The 20,706-nt window shown below is 40.9% G+C and overlaps 1 protein-coding gene across 1 annotated transcript; it reads left to right on the top strand.

Moving 5' to 3' along the window:
- The first annotated feature begins 3,221 nt into the window (after nt 1-3,221).
- Nucleotides 3,222-17,145, top strand: LONRF1 (LON peptidase N-terminal domain and ring finger 1). Its single transcript, XM_075196136.1, has 12 exons — nt 3,222-3,735; nt 7,497-7,615; nt 9,280-9,402; nt 9,865-10,020; nt 10,523-10,766; nt 12,095-12,182; nt 12,467-12,581; nt 12,849-12,970; nt 13,913-14,071; nt 14,488-14,650; nt 14,874-15,023; nt 16,020-17,145. Exons 1-12 carry the CDS (start codon nt 3,297-3,299, stop codon nt 16,176-16,178), a joined length of 2,037 nt encoding a protein of 678 aa, XP_075052237.1. The 5' UTR covers nt 3,222-3,296; the 3' UTR covers nt 16,179-17,145.
- The last annotated feature ends 3,561 nt before the right edge of the window (nt 17,146-20,706 follow it).

The raw sequence follows: 20,706 nt of genomic DNA, 5'->3' as shown, positions 1-20,706 counted from the left end.
TCACTGACAGACAGTGTGATATACTACACAGGCGCCGCGGAAGAGTGACCCAGTGTCACCTGATCACTGATGTCAGTGATCAGGTGTGTGACAGACAGTGGGAGCGACGCGCCGGGCAGCCTGGGCGGACATTGAAGAAACAGCGGCGGCACCCCGCCGCCGCTGCACCACCTCTCACCGCTGACTAGATTTTCAAATCTAGCTTCAGCGGCGCCCTGCAGGTCCCGGCGCCCTAGGCAACTGCCTAAGGTTGCCTAATGGGAGCGCCGGGCCTGTAGCTGGGACATGCTATCTATGCACTCAGGAACTGTAGACTGTCTATGTCAGTTTCACAAGGGAACAGCTGCATGTGCAAGTCTAAATAACTTGCTAATCTCATCTTCCTGTCTTGATGGCTATGATGCTTTTATAGTGGCTGCATGTTGTTGCTAAACGTATTTTTGTGCATTAAGTGTGAGTGAAGACTGTGTTTTATTTTTCTTACAACATACTGTAATAAAACGTGTTTAATTTACCATGAAATGTTTTATAAACTATTTACACTGCATTTCACAAGTCAAAAATGACCACATATTAAAATATATCTGGTGGGGATGCATTCTAACTCTTTACACTGGAGCTATATTATTTAGAAACGGCCCTGGTCCAAGGGATGGAAAGGGAGCCATTTCAGTTGCCGCAAGAGGCAGTTAAGTGGCTAGATACACCTGTGTACATGCTCTCATTAATGATTGACAAATCAATTTGGCTAGCTTTAAAGATTCAGACAATTAATTTGTAATTCGTCGCCCTAAAGTTGTCCCAATAAAGAATCAGTGTTTTGCTGTAGTGAATATAAAGTAGGGATGTGCCAAACTCAAGAGCACAAAGCCACGTCCATATGAAGCCCTACGCCTGTTTGTCTGCCGTAATCTCTTGCACCAGCTATGGGGCTAATCCAAGTTCAGGCAGCGGGTGCCAGAACCACAGGCTCTATACTGTGTAAAAATTTAGAAGGTTTCAATATTGAAAGATGTGAGGTTTGTATATAAGCTAGGGGGCTTTTCCATACTTCTCACTGACTGCGTGAGAAAGCTCCCTAGCTTATAAATAGACCTTGCGTATTTCAATATTTCATTCTGTGGCGTGTGTTTCCCCATAGAGGAAGTTCTTGTCGTCTTCTTGTTGTTCATGGTTTCTTATTTTGCTAAGCAGTACCCAGAGTATTATTTGGGGTTCTTCAAGAAGGAAGAAAATAATATTTTTTTAAAACTACTTGTGGAATATTTTTGGGGAGTTCATATGTTTGGACATCTACAGGACCTTGGATGGTATTTTTTGGACACCTACAGTACCTTAGAATGTTTTGGTTTTTATTATGCACTTAAGCATTAAGGATTAAAAGGATTATTTTTAATAAAATGATGTGGTATGAATGAGGTGTGAGTTATTTACATTTTATTTTGTTTTGTTTTTATTTTTATTACAATAATGTTGTATTAAAGAGGAGTGTGTTTTATTTAAATTTTAGTTTGTGGTACTACATGGCTCAGAGGGCCCTGGGTGTCAGGGCATGCTGGCACTTGTGATTGTTCAAGTGCCAGCATTCCCTTGCTGCCATGGGTATGCTGGTGCTTGTAGTTCTAATACTAAAACAATTAACATCTAATAAAAAAATGTCACATGTAATATAGTCTTGATATTCCCTTACTGTCATAATTAATTTTATCCATAAATGAAGCTAAAGCATAATTGCCATCTCTCTTAGAATGTCTTGGGTGAGTCTTTATTTCACATAAAATAATACAACAATCGGTATCTGTTTATTTTACTGCTAAGTATGTTTGTGGAACTAGTTGTCCCAGCGGGCCCTGACTGCCAGGACATGCTGGTGCTTGTAGTTCAACAAGCTCTAGCATGCTTGCAGCCATTGGCAAGCCGGTGCTTGTAATTTTACATGTGGCAGCAGGCCCAAGCAGTCCATGCTGGAACTTGCTGGGCTTGCTGGGACTTGTCGTTCTGCGAATTTACATTTTAACTAGACCATTTTAAACAATTATCCTAGCACCCACTGCTACAGTGTTGCCCGGGACAGACCAGTGTCTTAACAGCAAATTAAGCTGAACGATGATGCTGTGAAGTGATGAGCTGCAGGACTCAGAAGGACTGAGGTATACGCTAGTGTAATAATTCAGGAACAGGACGAATGCTGAGTGAAGCACTATAGTCACAGGTCTTAGAAGCGGATTAGGCTGAACAGGTGTAGATGGTCTGGTACCCAATATTTTATTTGCACTGCACCACACCACTGCACTAGAGTCTGCTCACATGTGGTTGTGTTATACACCTGTGTATGTGGGGGGCGGGTCCTCTGGTATTGGTTGCCTGTATTCACCAGCTAGCCAGGGCAGAAAGTACTGACTGTAATTGTAATATGGCCTCCAGATCGACCCTTCACACGGTGACGCAATTGCATTTTCCTGCACTTGCCATCTAACCACTCCTTCCGGGATATCCTGGAGGGAAGATAAGAACAGCTGCCAAGTATGATGTAATGTTCAGGCAGTGGCGGAACTACCATTACAGTAGTTACGCCACTGCGGTGCACTGGGCCCTTGGAGATAATGGGGCCCCCTGCACGGCAGATGCAGAGGGTCGGAAGAAGCAAGCTGTCGGCCCCCTGTGCCAGTCCTATAGTTGGCTACCTTGGGCTGGGTCACTGGGCCACCTGCATCTTTGTCCTTTAAAATGTTCCTGAAAAGCTCCTGCAGCGGGGCCCATAGCTTGCTAGTTCCACCTCTGTGTTCAGGTCTCTACATACTTTTGGCCATGTAGTGTACATATATGATAAACCCTCCCTTTATAATTCATTATTATCTTAAAGATTCAATTTACTTGAGTATTCTAAGGATAGCAGCACCAATTGATTATTAGATTTGGATTCAGCACTAATATCTGGTTCTAATTTCTGTTTAAAACATGGCGCTACGGTATTTACATACAACATATACAAAGACAACTAGTGTCCGATATTACCCCTGTGTACTTTGATTGAGAGTCACTTCCTGGGGAGGAGGGTGCATTATATATACAGTTCTGTGACCCTAGTCACGTAATCCCAGATTACAACCAGCCCAGCCTCTGTGTTATTATGAAACTGGGCAGAGACCGCATCGTGTTTTGTAACCTTCTCTTGCGCCGCAGCCAATGAGAAGTGCGCAGGGCGGTCACATGACGTGTCTTTATGTAAGAGCAGGCAGTGAGCCTGCTGGAGGCTGACATCATGGTCTGTGCCGCTGCTCGGTGACACCGCTGTCATGTCTGCTGCTGCCGGACCTCGCTGCGGGATGGCGGTGCTGAGGGAAGCCTTGGCCTCCACCCGGCCATTACAGCTGGAGGGGCTGGTGGAGTGCTTGTTGCGGCAGTACAGGGGCTCGGGTGGTGGGGTGGCTGGAGAGGTAGATACCAAGGCAAGGCTGGTGTGCCCGGGCTGTGGCGGCTTCCTGCGGGATCCGGTGACTGCCCAGTGCGGGCACACGTATTGCTGGCCCTGCCTGCGGGGGGAACCGAGGAGGCGCTGCCGGGTGTGCCAAGGGGACATGGGCTGCCACCCTCGGAGAACCTGCGTGCTGCTTAAACAGCTGGCGGACAAGCGCTTCCCCAGGAGGAGCTGGCAGCACCGGGACATCGCGGAGCTGCTGGGGGCAGGGAAGCACCGAGAGGCTCTGCACAGTATCCACCTCGCCATGGACACAGGTAGATCATCATCGTCTATCATTGATCCCAGTGGCAGGTTGGGATGGGGGTCAGGGGGGGATCTGCCCCCTGTGCCAGTCCTATAGTTGGCTACCTTGGGCTGGGTCACTGGGCCACCTGCATTTTTGTCCTTTAAAATGTTCCTGAAAAGCTGCTGAGTCCAGTCTTGCACCCTGGGATAAAATTTGTCAGCCCTCCCCTGATTGAGCCATAGCTATACCCTGGGTATTACTGCCTACAGCCACAGTACTGATTGTCCACAGCAATCAAATGTCAATTATTAGGGACTGGGGAGACCAGCAGTGCTGGGTTTATATTGCCTCTTTTAGTGGCTTGATTTGATGAGAGATGAGTTGTATATACTATGCTGATTTTATATTGATCATCTTTCTTTACATACCATCATGCTTTTACAATAGGGTTGACATAAGTTTTGCTTGCATACTGCTTTCCAGATATCTCATTCAGTAAACTTCTGTGTCAGACAGGCTATACATAAGTTTTAGATAATTGAATGGGACAGTGGTAGAGTTTTAAATTATAGCATTAAGGGAGTTTTTAGGGCTCCTTACTATTACATTTATTGACCAGTATGTCATGGAGTTATAAGAGGGTAAACAATTAATCCATAGATATTTGTTGGGTATTTGGAATACACTTCATTTCTACAGAGCATAGCATTTTTACTGTGGTATTATGTCTCTTGGTTGTAATAATGGTCATACCCACCAGCATAAATTTGTGTGTGTTACAAATGTTTTACCAGTAGCCCAATGCATAAACATGGGTCTGAAAACTGAAGCCACAGTTTCAAAAAGACCCCATACTGAAACTGGTGTTTGGGAGTGACGCAACAGCTTTGTAATTCTCTGAATGTTGCCTGCGCAATTCATTGCGTTTAAACCAAGTCAAATACATTGTGGTCAGTAGAGTGACCTCACTTAACATAAGCAACACAACTCCATATCAAACACATCTGGCTTTGAGGTGGTTTCAATGTGTTTGAACCTACATATTTAAATACAAATGGTACCTGGCCTAAGACATACCCGGCATTATATGGACTCTAAGAATTAATGTCCCAAACATGCAAAAATCAACTCTTTGAACAACTAAACACATGTTGTGTTGTTTAAGAAATAGCACGTTGAATAGCCCCATTCATACTGCACCAAAATCCTGGTTTTTTTCCCGGGGCGAGTTCAAACGACCCGGGTGTTGGTGCAGTATGAATGGTACAAGTGAAAAATCCCGGGTCTTCAACCCGTTATTTATCGAGGGGTAATTCCCCGGTCGGACCCGGGTGCGGCAGTATGAAAGTGGTATTACTGAAAACTGGAACCAGTGTTAATTAAATTGATGTTTCACTCTTGTCTACATTGTGTCCTTCAGACACTGTAAATATTAAGACAATATGTTGAGTTATTTATTTACAATGTTACGTGCAGGTTGAGCTAGAACTGAAAGCTACAGTTTTTCATAATGCTCTATAATGATTTAGGACACTTTATTTTCTGATTTAGAGTAACAAAGGGATCTAGTGACTCATGCAAAGTACTCCCCATAGGCCATGTGTTTTTGGTTTCATTTTTTATTTTAAAATTTAAACATGCAAATGTCAGTTAACTGTTTAATTCTATTTGTAATGATCCCACATGTTCTCAGATACGGGTAAAAACATGAGTTTTTGGGGGCACTTGAGAAGGTCCTGAAACCATAGGCACTACTCAGTCTCTCCTGCTCTAAGCCATTCCATTGTAAATCGGTAGTGGGTAATCACACTACTTCCCACACGACCCCACTCCTCCATGGTTGCTGAATCTGTTTCTTATTTTAGAGGCACAATTATCAACCACCGCATGAAATGAAAAATAGTTTTCAATCTTTATCACATTGATTGAACTATTTCTCATATTTATGAAATAAAACACAGGAACAGCAGTTCCGAAAAACTACTGTTCCTGTGAAGTTCATAACTAACCACTGCCTCTTCACTTCCGAAGAAGTTTGCGATCCACGGAGGTCCTCTTCTTACTCCAGTAAGCCAACTGAAAACCTCAGGCACACGTACAAATATCCCTGCATCTGTACAGTTGCAGAGAGAGCGATGTGACATCATCACCATTTATTTATATAGCGCCACTAATTCTGCATCGCTGTACAGGGAACTCTCACATCAGTCCCTGCCCCATTGAAGCTTACAGTCTAAATTCCCTAACACACACATACAGACAAACTAGGGTCAATTTGTTAGCTGCCAATTAACCTACCAGTATGTTTTTGGAGTGTGGGAGGAAACCAGAGCACCTGAAGGAAACCCACGCAAACATGGGGAGAACATACAAACTCCACACAGATAAGGCCATGGTTGGGAATCAAACTCGTGACCCCGGTGCTGAGAGGCAGAAATACTAACCACTAAGCCACCGTGCTGCCCACAATCATGTCATGTGATCCCTCCACACATGCGCTGTGAAGCTCTGCTCTTCGGAGCAGAGCTGAACAGTGTTGAAAACTATCAAGAACGGTAATTTTCGCCTGGCTGGCATACATTACCATAGGTGTAAAAGTATTTTGAAATGTTGTTAAATTGCGGTACATAGCAGTCCCCATAGACCTCTATGGGGACTATGTATTTCAAAAAATGCAAAGCAGCAGATATCTGATATCTGCTGCGATGCAGTGTTGATAGATTAGAAAAATACTTAAATATGCGTCCAGTCCTTGAAAACAGCTGTTTTCTGGGAATTTACAAGTAAATTAACTATAATAAATAGGGCCCTTAATGTGTTTAAGGTGTTTTAATACAGTAGTTCCCAACATATATTTTTGTATAAAGAAACACACACTAATTAAAGGATATTTTCCTTTAGAGGAGACGGGCTGCTATTATACTGGCATGCACAATGTTCATGTACGTAATGCTTGGTTAGGGTTTTTATGTTTACTAGGTCTGCACAGGTGAGGGTTACTTGTAAAACCTAGCACACCTATTTTGCGCATATGTGACCTCAGAGTTTACACACTTGTTGTGCAGAAGTAGTATTTTAATGATGAAGATCCTCTATATACATCACTTTCCTAAATAACCGTACAATACACACAGTTCTGTATCCAGTTTCAAGAGACTTCAGTGTAGCAAATATGGAAGTGGTGTTATGATTCTGAGGTGTCTGATTGGCAAAAGTGGACTCTCTCCTAGAAAGGAGGCTCCTCCCCCAGGTCACATGACTAATGGTTATGGCACAAGTCACTTCTGATGTCATGTCTTACACAACTAGCATTGCATATATAGAGCTGTAGAGGAGGGGGTTGTAGCATCATGTGTATGTCTTAGGGGGTTTCTAAAACGCTATACATTCAGATTATATTTTCAACAGTCCACAATCATGGTTAATGAAGCTTTTAGCTAAGATAGTGTAGTATCTGTTAAATATAACATCTCCCTGTTCAAGAGGCATTCTGTGTCTTAGTGCAACGTAGATACAGTGTAGATTTTGAGAAGAAAATACTTTGGCATTCATGTCAGTGAATGCCTGTGCTGCCCTTTAGCATTGGCTTCTGGCTGCCAGGGTTTGAGCAGTTTCTAGCGTGGGCAGTACCCGTTTACATTCCAGTACTTCATGTTCAGAAACCTTTTAGCTGCATCCCCTGTTATATACCAATGTTTAAGACCTCTCAGCTTTAGCATGAGTTGACTAATCACTGGCCTGGAATGTTGACTCTTCTGATTTATTTGTGTTTGTGTTTTACCCTTGCAGATCCTAATGATTTGATACTGCGTGTTTACAGAGCAGAGTCCTATACTGCACTATTTGAATTTGGGAAAGCTCATAAAGAACTGGACTTTGTCCTCTCAAAACAAAGCAACTGGCCAGAGGTGATTATCCAGTAATGTTACTATGTTATGCTACACTTATTTCATTCAGCAGAGGTATGTTACTGCTTGACGTTACTAGTGAGGTCATTGTATTTTAGTAACCTTATCTGTAGAAGATATTGCACAACATTAAAACTATATGAATCCAAATAAATTTGTACTGTCAGGGATGTTTAATAAACTGCCTTTGGGATCAGGAACCACTTCAGCAAGATCTTTTACAGGAGTTCAAATATTATTAAATGTTCCTCCCTAACCCTTTAGGACACAATCTTGCATAATGGTCCTATATTTTTGTTATTTTACTTGCCCTTTGCTGTTTACTTTTCAACTACCTGCTCCAAGCCTGCAGGGTAATGATTGTGTGGCTGTGAAGACCATTGTCACCATACAGCTCTAATTTCCTGTGTCTGAGTGCTGTGAAATTGTGCATTAAAGTGTCTGGGATTATTAAGCCATGCCTTCTAGATCAGCCCTGTCCAACCTGCGGCCCTCCAGATGTTGTGAAACTACAATTCCCAGCATGCCCTTCCAGCTATTAACAGGTTGTCTACTGGCAAAGCATGCTGGGGCTTGTAGTTTCACAACATCTGGAGGGCCGCAGGTTGGACAGGCCTGTTCTAGATGATCTGGAACAGGCCTGGCCAACCTGTGGCTCTCCACCTGTTGAGAAATTAAGTCCCAGCATGCCCTTCCAGCTATTAACAGGTTGTCTACTGACAAAGCATGCTGGGGCTTGTAGTTTCACAACACCAGGAGAGCCACAGGTCGGCCAGACCTGGTATAGAATTTTACCTAATTTCCTATGAATGTTAATGATGATCCTATACAGGAGGGCATTGTGAAATGGGTTTCCATTATACTATATTTTAAATGCACCCCTTCCCTAGGAAAGTACTTTGGTGTGGGTCCCTAACCTTGGGACCACCTCGTCTGTTGTATTGGCACTTACATTTAGCCACAATCTCTGCCACTTGCCTGTTTAGCAATTCCTGGGCCTTTTTAGAGCAGGAGAGATCTGAGGCAGCAGCTGTAAATGATGTCCAATGTCCTACAGCCAAATTCCATTTCTCCTGAAAGCAAGCCTCAAAGGTTCTGGGTTTATGTTTATGACTCTTTTTTTTTCATTTTATCATGTTAGTTTTGTTGCTTCTTCATTTGTCTGTTGCTGTGTTTGCCCAAAAAAAACAGAAGACAAGATCTTTCCAATTTATTTACTTTTGCTATCCACAAATGTCTAATAAAATATATGCATATGAATTAGTCTTTATATAGGAGAGGAAAAGGCAATATTGCATCCTACACTTATCCAAATAATATATATAATTTTCATAACTTTGTCCTGCTAACTATTTTAAACATATCGTAATATGTATTAATCTTAAACTGCATGGAATCTAGTGATTTGTCTTTCTCCACATTCCTGGGGGTAAATGTATGAAAGTCCGTTTTTTTTTCAACTCGCCGGAAATCGGCAACTTTGCAGGTAAAATTTAAAGCGGCGATGGCTTGTAAAGGCTGATTTAAATTTTAGCTGCAAAGTCGCCAATTTCCAGCGAGTTGAAAAAAAAACGGACTTTCATACATTTACCTCCTGATCTGTAATATGTACATCCTGCCTGACTACCCGATTGATTTATAACACTTTGTTTACTTTTTTTCAGGTCTACTTCAGAAAAGCCAAAATACTTCAGAGCACAGGAAATCTGTACGAATCGCTAACCACTTATCTTCAGTGCTTGGCTGTTGATGAAGAGTTTACATCTGCCATTACAGAGATAGAGGAGGTAACTGACTATTCGCGTATATGTGTTTAGATTCACCAAAGCTGGTTTTAGTTTGTCCCTCCTTTGTCCTCACAGATCTGGGCGTTTGTTCCCCACCCTAGATCTTTGTTCAGCCAGACATTATTAATAGCACGATTTGATGTATATGCCTCTGTATTTTTGCAGTGAATGCTTACTGTCCTTCAAGATGGATGGTCCATCTGTGTTCCTTTTCCTTCATAGTCCTTGGTTATGTCTTCTATGCACCAGTTTTCATATATGTCCTCCAGAATATCCTAGATGGAAGCTGCTGTGTGATGTAACCAGTCCAATGGGGGACAGAACCGCGCACTTAATGTGGAAACAGTGCAGTTCAATAGTCTTGTAGCTTATGTATTATACTTGTTGTGTGAATTGGGCATTGCACTTTACGGATCGTTTTGAGAGCGTTGTACTGATGTCATATGTTCTTTTACCTTGTAGATCCTACGTGACTTTCTCTCTCCTGTCCCTGAGACTGTTGAAGGTATACTGAAAGATCTTGAAATGCCACCTTTGCCAAATTTACCACTAAAACCTTTTGTGTTGGGATCCGATAAGAAAGAAACGTCTTATTGTACGCAGACGAGTCTGGAGCAGGTAAATTTCAGAGAGCACCTAATCTTTATTATTTTTGCTTGATGTGCAACATCTCCTGTTGGTGTTATGACTACTAATGTCTTTTTACAGCTCTCCTGCATAGAGATGCAGTTTTTATGTTTTCTATAGCTGTAATTGTCAATTTTTGCTCAGTAAATATTACTTTCTTTTATTAATATTTAACTTTTGGAGCTCACTATGCAATTATGTATACCCAGGGCCGGATTAACCATAGGGCTAACTGGGCTACAGCCCAGGGGCCTCGGGCATCCGGGGGGCCCTTGAAAGTGCTCAGCAGCAGTATTGATCGGTCGGGGGCGATCAGTGCTGCTGAGCACTTTCACTGCGGTACTTCCCCGGTGCGCTGTAGTCTCCTCACGGGGGAATGGAGGCCCCCTTAGCCCAGGGGCCTCCATTCCCTTAATCCGGCCCTGTGTATACCACAAAACACAGGCTGCCTTATTGATAAGAAAAGGAAACAGACTATGTTTCTCATTCACAGGATGAGGACATACCAAAACCAATGAATATCCTGGCCAGCAGTGGCTTACACCGAGCACAGTCCGTGCATGCGCTGCCCTACTGTGATGGGAGAAGGGACACAGAGGAGAGCTTGAAGAGAGTTGCTTCCGAACCTCTCTTACCTAGTCAGGAAACTGGCGTTTTACTCAAAAGGAAACTCTCCCTCTCTGAGCAAGATGCAAATATATGTGAGGATGGTAGAAAGAAGCATATACGGCAGGGAGGTAAGAACTCTACCTGTTACACTTCCATCTTGTTTGTCTAATGCATTACTGGCAATATTTTGTTTGTTGGATAGATGTAATCAAAGAGGGATTATTTTATGTTTTAATAGGTTTAATTATTAACTGGAGCTGGAAACATAATCTATGCATTCACTACCTCAAGAATTGACTATTGCAATTCCCTCCTTACTGGTTGTCCCTTAACTGGACTTTAAAACCTACAATATATTTTGAATGCAGCAGCTAAATTTATTTTTTATCGTAACTTTGTTTATACTACTGCTGCCTCGCTCTCTGTCCCTACGTGGGTCGCCTATGTAACAGAACCAATTTAAAATATTTCTAGTAACCTAGAAGGCCATAAACAACGCTGCAATATACACCTTAGTTTGTTTCAAAATATCTCAAGTCGATGCAAGATCTGCATGTGTCACCCATGCTCATGACCTGCTCCTGTTGCTGGTTATACCCCCCCCCCCCCCCTTCCCCACACGGTGCTGCGCCCACTCTCTGCAATTCACTCCCTCCAACAAGACTTTCCTCTAGTCTCCAAACCTTCTAGTGTTCCTTGAAAACCGACCTCTTCAAGCAAGCTTATCAAATTCCCAGATTAGCTTCTTAACCCAGCCAGACAACTCTACCCAATTACTAAGCCTCTGCACAGTTCACCCGAACTAACATTTATTTTCCTTTTGATACGGAAAACTCTGACCTCTCCTATGAGTGGATCACATAGTCCCACAAAGCACTTTTTCACTGTATAAGCTGCTTGGCCAATATGCAGTCTGTGGCATTAACCTCATGTATCTAACTGTTATCATATAGATTGTAAGCTTGTGAGCGGGGCCCTCTTGCCTCTGTCTGTTAATACCCAGTCTTGTTTTATTAAATTTGTTGCCTATTGTAAAGTGCTACACAATATGCTATATTACAGCCATGTTTATTACTCTTGGAGAAAAGAGATTTATACACTGATCTAGATTGTATTAATAGGTTTTTGATGCCTGTATTCTAATGCAGACCTGGCCAACCTGTGGCTCTCATGTTGTGGAACTATAAGCCCAAGCATGCTCTGCCAGCCAACAGCTGACAAGGTATACTGGTACTTGTAGTCTTACAACGCCTGTTCTAATGTATAAGAAAACATATATATGCATGTGTTAAATTTGGAATAGCATGATTATGAAATATAACTGATATATAGAATTAAGAGTCTCCAGCACTATATGAAATATAACTTTGAATTTAAGATCTACCACCTACACCACTTGTGTGAATTGATGAACGTGTAAAATGCAATAAACAACTATTATTCTGTTTTGTTGTAGAAGCTGCTGAAGTCTTTTTACTATCGGATAAATCCATCCTGGACACCCTGATTGATGCAAGTGACTTTGAGTGCTCCCTTTGTATGAGGTCAGTAACCATTTCACAGGCTAAAGAAAACCCTGTCCTAACAGATTAGTGAACAAGATTATAACTTCATTTTTATTTTTAAAGAAATAGACCTGTTTTTTTTTTTGTTTGTTTTTTTTTTATATTATGCTATTTGAGACTTTTACTAAAGACTACTTCTATCTGATAGCAGTTATCGCTCCATGTTATTCACTTGTGGTTATCTGTAATGATTGACAGCTGGGTGTACTGGGTTCTATATGTTATAGAGCATACAGTTAATGTATTAAAACTGGTGTTTCCAGGTTATTCTACGAGCCAGTAACCACACCTTGTGGGCATACCTTCTGCAAGAAGTGCTTGGAACGCTGCCTGGATCACACGCCTCAGTGTCCCTTATGTAAACAAAGCTTAACAGAGGTGAGTGTTTTAAAAAAAAAAAAAAAATGAAACTATTCTCTACTGTAAGATATCCTTTCAATTTTGCATTTTATGTGACCTTTTGTGCTTCAAACAGTGGCTGGTTGTAATGGCTGCAGCCATTTATAAACTCCAGCCCCTGTTACAATGTAACATAGTATTTGCTTTAGAATATAATGTGAGTTTAGAATTCACTGACCTAGACCACTATAATAACTGCAATGTCCCATCCTATGTTGCTTTATTAATCGGTCATATCTGTTTTAGTACCTAGCACACAGAAGCTACAATGTAACCTTCTTGTTGGAAGAGATCATTAACCAGTATCTCAGTCAAGAGCTGTCTGAGAGGAAAAAGATTCATGAAGAGGAAACGTTTGAGCTGTCCAAGTAATTATCAGATTTAACTTCAAATTTTATATATATATTTTTTGTAACTTAAACACTGGCAGAAGAATGTTTGAATTTACCATACTTCATAGTGTTTTTTTTGGTGGGGGGGGGAGAGTGTTTTTTGTGTTCAGACTATAGTTATGACTGGGCTACCATGGCAACCACAGTCACATCACATGACTTAGTGAGCAGAGAGGCTTTGGAATACTCCAATGAGCTTTGTCTGCACTGGTGCCCTTATTCTTCTTCCCCATCTGCCATCACAGACATGCTCCGTGTCTGACTAATGTTGGCTTACCTAATGCAGTGTCACTTAGTGATTGTGAGAACTCTAAGAGGAATCCATTTGATAGAACTTGTGGAATATGTGTTTTGGTTGTTTAGATGTCTTTATCTAAGCTTATCAGGGAACACTGTCCCCTCTGTTTTGTTTCAATGAGCTGTGTACTCTTCAGTGCTCTAATGTTAATCTGTTTTCAGTAATAATCTGAGCATATTTTGTATGCCTTCATATAGATGATTAGACTAGGCCTGTCCAACCTGCGGCCCTCCAGGTGTTGTGAAACTACAAGCCCCAGCATGCTTTGCCAGTAGACAACCAGTTGATAGCTGGAAGGGCATGCTGGGACTTGTGAAACTACAACACCTGGAGGGCCGCAGGTTGGACAGGCCTGGATTAGACTGTTCACAGCATGAAGAGGTGAAGTTGGAGGTAATGACCTACCCACTAGTGTGATTGTCAGGACAAGGCTGTATGTTATGATGTGAGGAAGAGGAGAATGGAGACAGACTGAGAGAAGGAAAAACTTCTTCCATATGTGTTTTTCCAATCAAACTAGAAAGATTCTAGTGTCAAATGCATTTGTTTCTCTATCTTAAATCATGCAGCTTCTTGTGATGTAAAAATTTCTTACTCTTATCTTCTCTCCCTCTCACTAGTTTAACAAAAAATGTGCCTATATTTGTATGCACAATGGCATATCCCACCGTGCCTTGTCCTCTTCATGTCTTCGAGCCACGATATCGACTGATGATTAGAAGATGCATGGAAACTGGTACAAAGCAATTCGGAATGTGCATCAGTGACCCTGATAATAGGTACAGTACTTATCTGCAATAAACAGAACTACTAGTCATAAAGAAATGGTAAACCATGTAGTGTGCCAATGCATACCCAAAGAATGACCAATTTATTTTAGGTCTTATGCTTACGAAATGATGGTTCTCTTCTTGCCTGGTAGAGTAATAAATATGTTAATGTATCACTATTGCTTTAAGACAGTGGTTCCCACACTGTGCGCCTGGGGTGCCTTGGCCAGGGCCAGTGGTAAGCAAGGCGGGGGGACCCCAAGTGTGCTTTGAACGGAGAAAGTTTGGGATCCACTGCTTTCAGGTCTTCAGGCCACCTAACTATTTACTATATGTGCACAGCAAAATCACATACTATGTCTGTAACCTCTAGAGCCATTTGCTACCAGTACAGTTTGTGTAATGCTGTATCTATCCCTCTTTAGTTTTGCAGATTACGGCTGCATGCTGGAAATCCGAAATGTTCATTTCCTGCCCGATGGACGTTCTGTGGTCGATACAATTGGAGGGAAGAGGTTTTCTGTTTTAAATAGAGGAATGAGAGATGGTTATTGCACTGCGGACATCGAGTACTTGACGGATACTCAGGTAATCTTCCTTTATTCTTCAGTATTGCAAAAAAAAAATTTTTACAAAAAAACCTGTTCTATATGAGGCTAGAGAACCCCTTTCTACCTGGGTTGGTCAGAGCTTTGACTGATGACTCAACTGCACTAGTATGTGCTGGTATCTCTATCCAGTAAAACATCAGTTAGTAGATGTGGAAATATTGCATTGAATAGTAACACTCTCTCTATCACTCTATACATAGGTTGAGGAGGAAGAACTTCAACAGCTCCGAGAACTCCATGATGCTGTGTACGCTCTGGCCTGTCGCTGGTTCCAGCACCTCAGGCACAAATTTCGCAGTCAGATTCTTTATCATTTTGGTTCCATGCCAGAGAGAGAGGATAACATACAGGTGTGTTTCTAGCAATATTCAAGATGACTTTCCTCATTGTAATGTTCTGCAAAGGAGACTGAGCTAATAAGCATAAAACAATTAACGGGGGCTAGATTGTAACTCTAGCATTGGAATGAAATATTTTGTTCTGTGCTCTTCACTGTGTTCATATCCTTTGGTGGGAATTTGCAATATGCCGGGAATTACTTATATCTGTGCAATGACACCGTATTACTACCAGCGTGAAACCCCTTGCTCCCTCTGACATTTCCCAGATTTAAGGCAGTGAAACTACCCAAAAGTCTGTTCCCCTTTCTTGGTGTGTAGGCATATTCCTTAAATTCCTAAGGAATTGTAGCTAGTAATTTGCCCTAATTCTTCTTATAACTTTCAAGAAGCTGCCTCTACAGGAGTCCTAACAAAGGTGGCCGTTCTGTGTCCGCATAACTTCTGGTCGTTCTTTTAAAAGCCCAGTCAACGTGCAGTTGATTAATAGATGTTAATGGTATATTGGGAGGGAGGGCAGAGAGAGTGTCAACTATGTAGAGTACAGAACACTTTCCACATACAAGGAATAAAGACGTGCCTAGTTACTGTGTGTGAAAGAAGTATGCAATGAAATAGCTTAAGTAAATTACACCTATTGATGTTGACCTTGTATGACCATCTTGTTCCATTAATGAAGCACACTATCTAGACACTCTGCTTTAGTTTGTATTCTGTCTGTTTGAATACAGAAGGTCGGCAGGCAAGTCTATAGCTGGTCTGTTGTGACTTGTCCACTAGATGGCGCTCCAGATCTTTGAGCTCTTGCACAATCCAGTTTACCAATATTCCTGCTTGCACAATTGAGTTACAGCCTAATGGAATCCTCCACAAATATCAGCAAACAGAAAAACACACTCATTTTATTGAAAGTAAAACATTACGGACAACCTTTCCAATATACTCGGCTAAAGTGCTAAAGGGTGCAAATGTTTCTAAAACAAATCTGATCTATTCTTAATATTTCAGGTTGCCCCAGGTGGGCCAGCATGGTGCTGGTGGCTCCTAGCTGTGTTACCTGTGGATCCCAGGTATCAGCTGTCTGTCCTTTCTGTGAGATCCCTAAAAGAACGTCTCCTGAAACTCCAACACATACTGACCTATTTCTCTAGAGACCAGCCCAAATGACTAACCGCCTGGAGCTTCCTCACCAGCCATCCACTACTGACTCTGATCACTGCTGGAGTCTTTGCTGTCTTTGCACATATGACGTATGTTTGAAGACGTTTCTGGACTAACGTGTATTTCCACAAGGTGGAACTGCTTCCAACTGTAGGAAAGAAGTGTGAAATAATACATTTAGCCCTTTTAGTCTATTTTTATTATTTTTTTTGTTACAACAAATGTATTGCACTATGTATAAAGTTGTTTTATTGTTTGTATTGTAAATACACTAAATTTATTTAGTTTATTTTGAATAAAAAAACTTGTGAGCGGGGGTGGTAATTTCAGGGATTTTTGTTTGCTTTCAGTCCATGTAATAGAAAATGGATCCTGACACCTCTCTCCTATACCTGGTTGTTATTTATCTATGCAGTATTTTTGTTCTAATGTCCAGGTGTTCACAAGAAATAAGAATCTTCCAGGATATGTAAGCCCCCAGCCTCTATTTGCCTGGTAGACGGTCAGTGGCTTCCATGATGTACCATGCTAATTAGGCTTTTGGGCATGTTACTTGATCCATCGAGCTGTTAATCATGGCTGGCATGGGGCAGAGCTGTTTGGTATGCTATTATCATGCTAGCTGTATTTTCTGTCTGTCACTCTTCTGGGCAAAACATGTCTTATTTTTATGTTTTAACCATCATACAGGCTTTTAATAATACATAGTTAATAATTACATTAGTGTGTATCTCTGTTAGGGCCATGAATAGCCGCTAGCGCTCACTTGGGGCTATATCTTGCCCACAGGCCCGTGGCCCATTCTGCTGTGTGATCTGTAACGTGCATATTCTCTACACTTTGCAGCACAGTGTCAAGCTGTTGACAGAGGGAGACAATCTGTAGAGATGAAGGCTGCTACCCATACTAAAAGTAATGTGTTTGCAATCCAATTTTTGGCACTAAATATGTATTAAAGGTTTATTTAACAAGTCATGGGATGTTTTTATTTGGGTGTTCCCCAAGCATACTTTAATGTGAGTATACCATTATTGTTGCACTTTGATATGCAGAGATGGATTTTACTTTGTGACCGCATTGGCTTTTCTTCCAGATACATCCTTAAATGATGGGGAGAACAGGGAACCTCCTCTTCATGCTGTTAGATTTTGATTTTTTTTTTTTTAATTTATTTTTTTACTTTGTTAAATTAAACTTTTGTGTAAGGGGTTTAGATGGCTGCATAGCCCATGTACATCTATCTGTTGGCAGAGACAGACTGAACATAATTTATCATCCGTTTTACTCTTCTTACACAGTGTGTGGATAAAGTGAAAAAGGAAATACAATATTTATTTTCCATTTATGGTTTGTCCTCTGTACAGCTGTTTAGCACTGACCATGTCCTAGTTCAGTGTTGGCTAACCTGTGACACTCCAGGTGTTGTGAAACTACAAGTCCCAGCATACCCTTCCAGCAATAAGCTGCTATATATTGGCAAAGCATGCTGGGACTTGTAGTTTCACAACACCTGGCGTGTCAAAGGTTAGCCAACACTGTCCTAGTTTAAGGAGATACCATAATGAAGGAGCATGTTCTGGTGGGGGTTGGGGTGGGAGTTCTGTCTGGTAATTTGCACAACACAAATGTTTCTCCCCTTCATGACCAAGCAACGTTTTGAGTGGCTTCCATTTAATCTGCAGTCGTAAATATTTTACATTTGTGAGAATGGACAAAATGTGACCATTTAGACCAAGCTCAATTTACAGAGATATGACGTACATGGTGTTCACAGTGTGTACTGTGATCTGGTTGCTATGAACCAAATGAAACGATTCCTAGCAGTATCTCGGGAGCGCCTGCTGTTCATTGACCTTATAGCCAAACCCATATAAAGCTCTGAGCAGTATAACCACTATGGGTTATATATTGGAATCTCTGTGCATAATGATCTTACTACTTCCAATCTTGGAATTCTGCCAATGTAGAATGACCCTTATTCTTCTCTGTCCACATGTTCTGTTTCTATACAAAACAGAACAAAGGACACTTGAACCATTTCTCTGAATTAAGCCTGATTCCATTCATTAACGCATGAATCTGCATAAGCTCCTGGAGCACCTGGTTAGAGCTGCTTTGTATACACTGAAGGTGATTGTCACTTCTACAACTATGTCCCTAGACCTTTCTTAATGGATATTGGAGAATATCACAACCGTGCTTCCAAGGACTTCCAATATCCGAGCGTCCACAACAAATGGAAATGTCCATCTCTAATATAAAAGCATGGCTTGTGTGTTTTTATTGTGTGTCTGTTTTACATGTGGGTTTTTTTTTTTTGTGTGATAAAATGATTATTGTAACTGTTGCAAAAAAAAGCATGTATATGATGCTGCTGTGTTCCTAATTTTTTTTTTTATATGATGTAAAATAATTTAAAACAAATTCAGTGTTTGTTTTTATGTTAAATGTTGTTACTTTACATAAATCTGGCAATTTGCAAATGTTAATCTTTATTTGTTGGGGAGGGGTTAGAAGTAAACTCTTATTCAGTCTTACTCTAAAGAAGAAAAAACAACTGCAGAAATAGATTTTCTGCTTAAAAACTTACACTTTTTATGTAAATAGAATTATATATGTGTCTTCATGCCGTGCAATATAGAGATGGTATCAATTTTATAGTACCAAATATCTATAATATAAATGTCTAGTGGTGTCTGTCTGTCAAAAATAAAACCAAGCTGCAGCGCCACCTGCTGGGCAGAGTTATACACTGACCTACTAAATTCTTAGTGTGTGTGGAAAAAAAAAATTCAGAAAGGGCTGAAATTTGGTATACTAAGATGGTTTTAATTTGTTAATTGTTAAGTGTTTATAAAGATTTAAAAAATAAATAAATTATATATATATATATATATATATATATATATATATATATATATATATATATATATATATATATATATATATATATATATATATATAATTTCTTGAAGGAGAAGTGACAGTTGGGAGTGGTTGGTGGTTGAGGCCTGGGCTATGGCCCAAATGCATGACAAGAACCTTTTTAACACCTTAAGTAGCTTGATTTGACTAGAATGCATGAGTATCATGCACGGGTTAACACATACATATATATATATATATATATATATTTTATTTATTTATTTTTTGGGGAGTGTCCATGTTCTTCTAATTACTGGTACCTCCATTGTGTATCCATGCTAGTGCCACAAGGAGCCCAGTGCAATGAGCAGGTAAATTCTAGGTTCCTGTTCATGTAGTTTTAAACAGAGATCTAACTTACCAAGAGCCTCCACATCAGCCTCTAATCAGTACACCATTGTCTGTCACCAAAAATTGTTGTGTCCTATAGGATATATTTCAAATCTGATGATCCTGGGAGACCAGAAACAGATTTGGGAAGCTGACTTGGTGTCCACACCTATAAGTTGCACACATCTGCATTAGTTGAATAAAAACCACCAGGGTCCACCAACTACTCAGATTATGAGAGAATAAACCACACACCCTACTGCCTATTGTCTGGTTCAGGTGTGGCAATGACTAGCCATAACAATGAAACCACACACTGCAATGGTCATCATGGTCCCCATGCGTTTCCACCACACCCCATCTTATCCATTGTAATCAGATTTTGGTCTATTGTGAGCTCACAAATACTCAGATAGTTTGAATTGACCAAACGAAACATTACTCTGTGCAAGCAGCTCCTGTTACACTTTATTGGGGCCCTATTAATGACCTACAACCTTAACATATGCCAATTATTGCTAATCTTGCAGCATGGGTTAGCATTGCTGCAACACAATACTGGCATCATGAGTTCATCATCACAATAGACTCCACAGTGCCATGATGATGCATAAAGACATACATGAGAAGGGTAGGCACAGATAAGCAGAATAATACATGCATGGATACAATTAATAGAACAATCACATGGCATGCAGAAACAATTCAGCATAATACATAGCAGGCACAGTAGCGGGTCTATGGATACAGGTAAGAGGAAGAATATAAGCATGAAACAGAACAAATTGCATACATACTGTGATTTGGACAAACAAAGACATAGATTAGACAGACATGAGACAGGGTACAGAACACTGCCCATAGGAGCTTACACTCTAAAGGGAGGGGTGATGAGAGAAAATGCAGCCACTCCTCCCATCAGTAGATGCCAAATGTTTTACTCCTACCAATGCTGCCATCCTGGCTCTCAAACCCATGTGATGTCCTGTCACAATGAGCGCCTTCTCAAAAAAAAAAAAAGGTGCTTTTGTAAATAATCTGCATTAAAGCCAAGCTAAACTAGACAGCATGCAAAGTCAGATTAGTAACGTACAATAATAAATAAACCACATGAAAAGACATTTAAATGACTGCAGAATATATAGGTGACCCTGGGGGGCTTGCTTTGGCCACGAACAAAGATGGCTATCCCTGTGGAACACCATCCCAAGTATCTGTTTTAGCTTTCTTAAGAGTCTTACCAACCAGCTCCTTTCCTCTTACCTGCATAAATGCAGCT

The sequence above is a fragment of the Mixophyes fleayi genome, chromosome 1 (genome assembly GCF_038048845.1).
Source record: "Mixophyes fleayi isolate aMixFle1 chromosome 1, aMixFle1.hap1, whole genome shotgun sequence".
NCBI classification, from domain to species: Eukaryota; Metazoa; Chordata; class Amphibia; order Anura; family Limnodynastidae; genus Mixophyes; species Mixophyes fleayi.
This window is presented reverse-complemented; position numbering and strand designations above follow the sequence as displayed.

Bases quoted from the DNA above. Each gene is read 5' to 3' on its own strand.
- LONRF1 (XM_075196136.1), top strand. From the start codon at position 3,297: ATGTCTGCTGCTGCCGGACCTCGCTGCGGGATGGCGGTGCTGAGGGAA. The intron at 7,616-9,279 runs GTGATTATCCAG...ACTTTTTTTCAG, and splicing joins AACAAAGCAACTGGCCAGAG to GTCTACTTCAGAAAAGCCAA. The intron at 12,582-12,848 runs GTGAGTGTTTTA...TATCTGTTTTAG, and splicing joins GTAAACAAAGCTTAACAGAG to TACCTAGCACACAGAAGCTA.